Source organism: Seriola lalandi, unplaced genomic scaffold (assembly GCF_002814215.2).
Source record: "Seriola lalandi dorsalis isolate HSWRI2012SDOR001 ecotype SW California unplaced genomic scaffold, Sedor1 jcf7180002054252, whole genome shotgun sequence".
Taxonomy (NCBI): Eukaryota; Metazoa; Chordata; class Actinopteri; order Carangiformes; family Carangidae; genus Seriola; species Seriola lalandi.
In genome coordinates, this window is record NW_019524805.1 from 11,315 (window position 1) to 12,329 (window position 1,015).

General features: G+C 46.5%; 1 protein-coding gene across 1 annotated transcript in view; it reads left to right on the forward strand.

Moving 5' to 3' along the window:
* The window catches only part of cunh18orf63 (chromosome unknown C18orf63 homolog), an 18,157-nt gene that overhangs the window by 8,355 nt on the left and 8,787 nt on the right, over window positions 1-1,015 (forward strand). The window contains exons 6-7 of the mRNA XM_023404608.2: window positions 15-169; window positions 925-1,015. The exon at window positions 925-1,015 is cut by the window's right edge and continues 4 nt beyond it. Coding sequence (XP_023260376.2) covers window positions 15-169; window positions 925-1,015 — 246 coding nt within the window. The remainder of the gene's footprint in view (window positions 1-14; window positions 170-924) is intronic.

Here is a 1,015-nt window from a genome sequence, read left to right on the forward strand (position 1 = left end):
TGTGTGTGTGTGTGTGTCTGTGTGTGTGTGTGTGTGTGTGTGTGTGTGCGCTTCAGCTGGAGGACTTTGACCTCCCTCCGTTAGTGCTGAGGAGGTTCTGCTGTGATCCTGACTGCGTCCTCGACCCCTCCTCCACTGGTGGAGCCATCTGGTGCCACGTCCTGCCCAGGTAAGACGACTCCACCTGCTGGACACCACAGACAACAACAGACGGGCTGAATCGTCAACATCCCTGTGATATCTGTGGAAACAAATCACTGCCATGATCATTTCAGACAAACCAGCTGCTAAATACAGCATTGATCCACGAATCCACCAACCAGAAACTAAAGGAAATAAAGAACAAAGACACAGTTAGTGTGAGAGCTTATTAATGCTTCTTTTAATCTTCTTTTAGTGAGGGTGAGGTGTGAACCAGCTGTACACACAGAAATACAGAAATATTGTTGGAAAGATTCTGGCAGATTTCTGTTCTGTGAATTCACCTTGTAAATAAAAATACACAATTGTGGGATGTTTATATCAAAAATGGTTAATATTTCATATTTAATGTTGATTATTAGTATTTAAACTAAAGGTAATACTGCAGAGTTTGTTTCCATGGCTACACGAGTTTCCTCAGCGCATGTCACAGAACAATTTACAGACCAAGCCTCAGATTATATGTTTTGAACACGGTGCAGGACAGAAACTGCTGGTTGGAGTTCAGGTCAGGCAGCTTCACTCTGCAGGTTGAGTTTTACTCACTGAGACCAGCAGGTGGAGCTGCACGTCCTTTAAAACACCCGCTCGTCCTGCTGCAGAGTCACACCTGTTTGTTCTCTCCCCCTCCCTCTTTGTGTGTGTGTGTGTGTGTGTGTGTGTGTGTGTGTGTGTGTGTGTGTGTGTGTGTGTGTGTGCGTGCGTGCGTGCGTGTGTGTTTAGCATGAAGAAAGGTCAGATCATCACCATCAGCCGTCAGCTGCCCAGAGATGGACCCTTCAGGACCTACAGAGACCTGCAGAACCACTGGGAC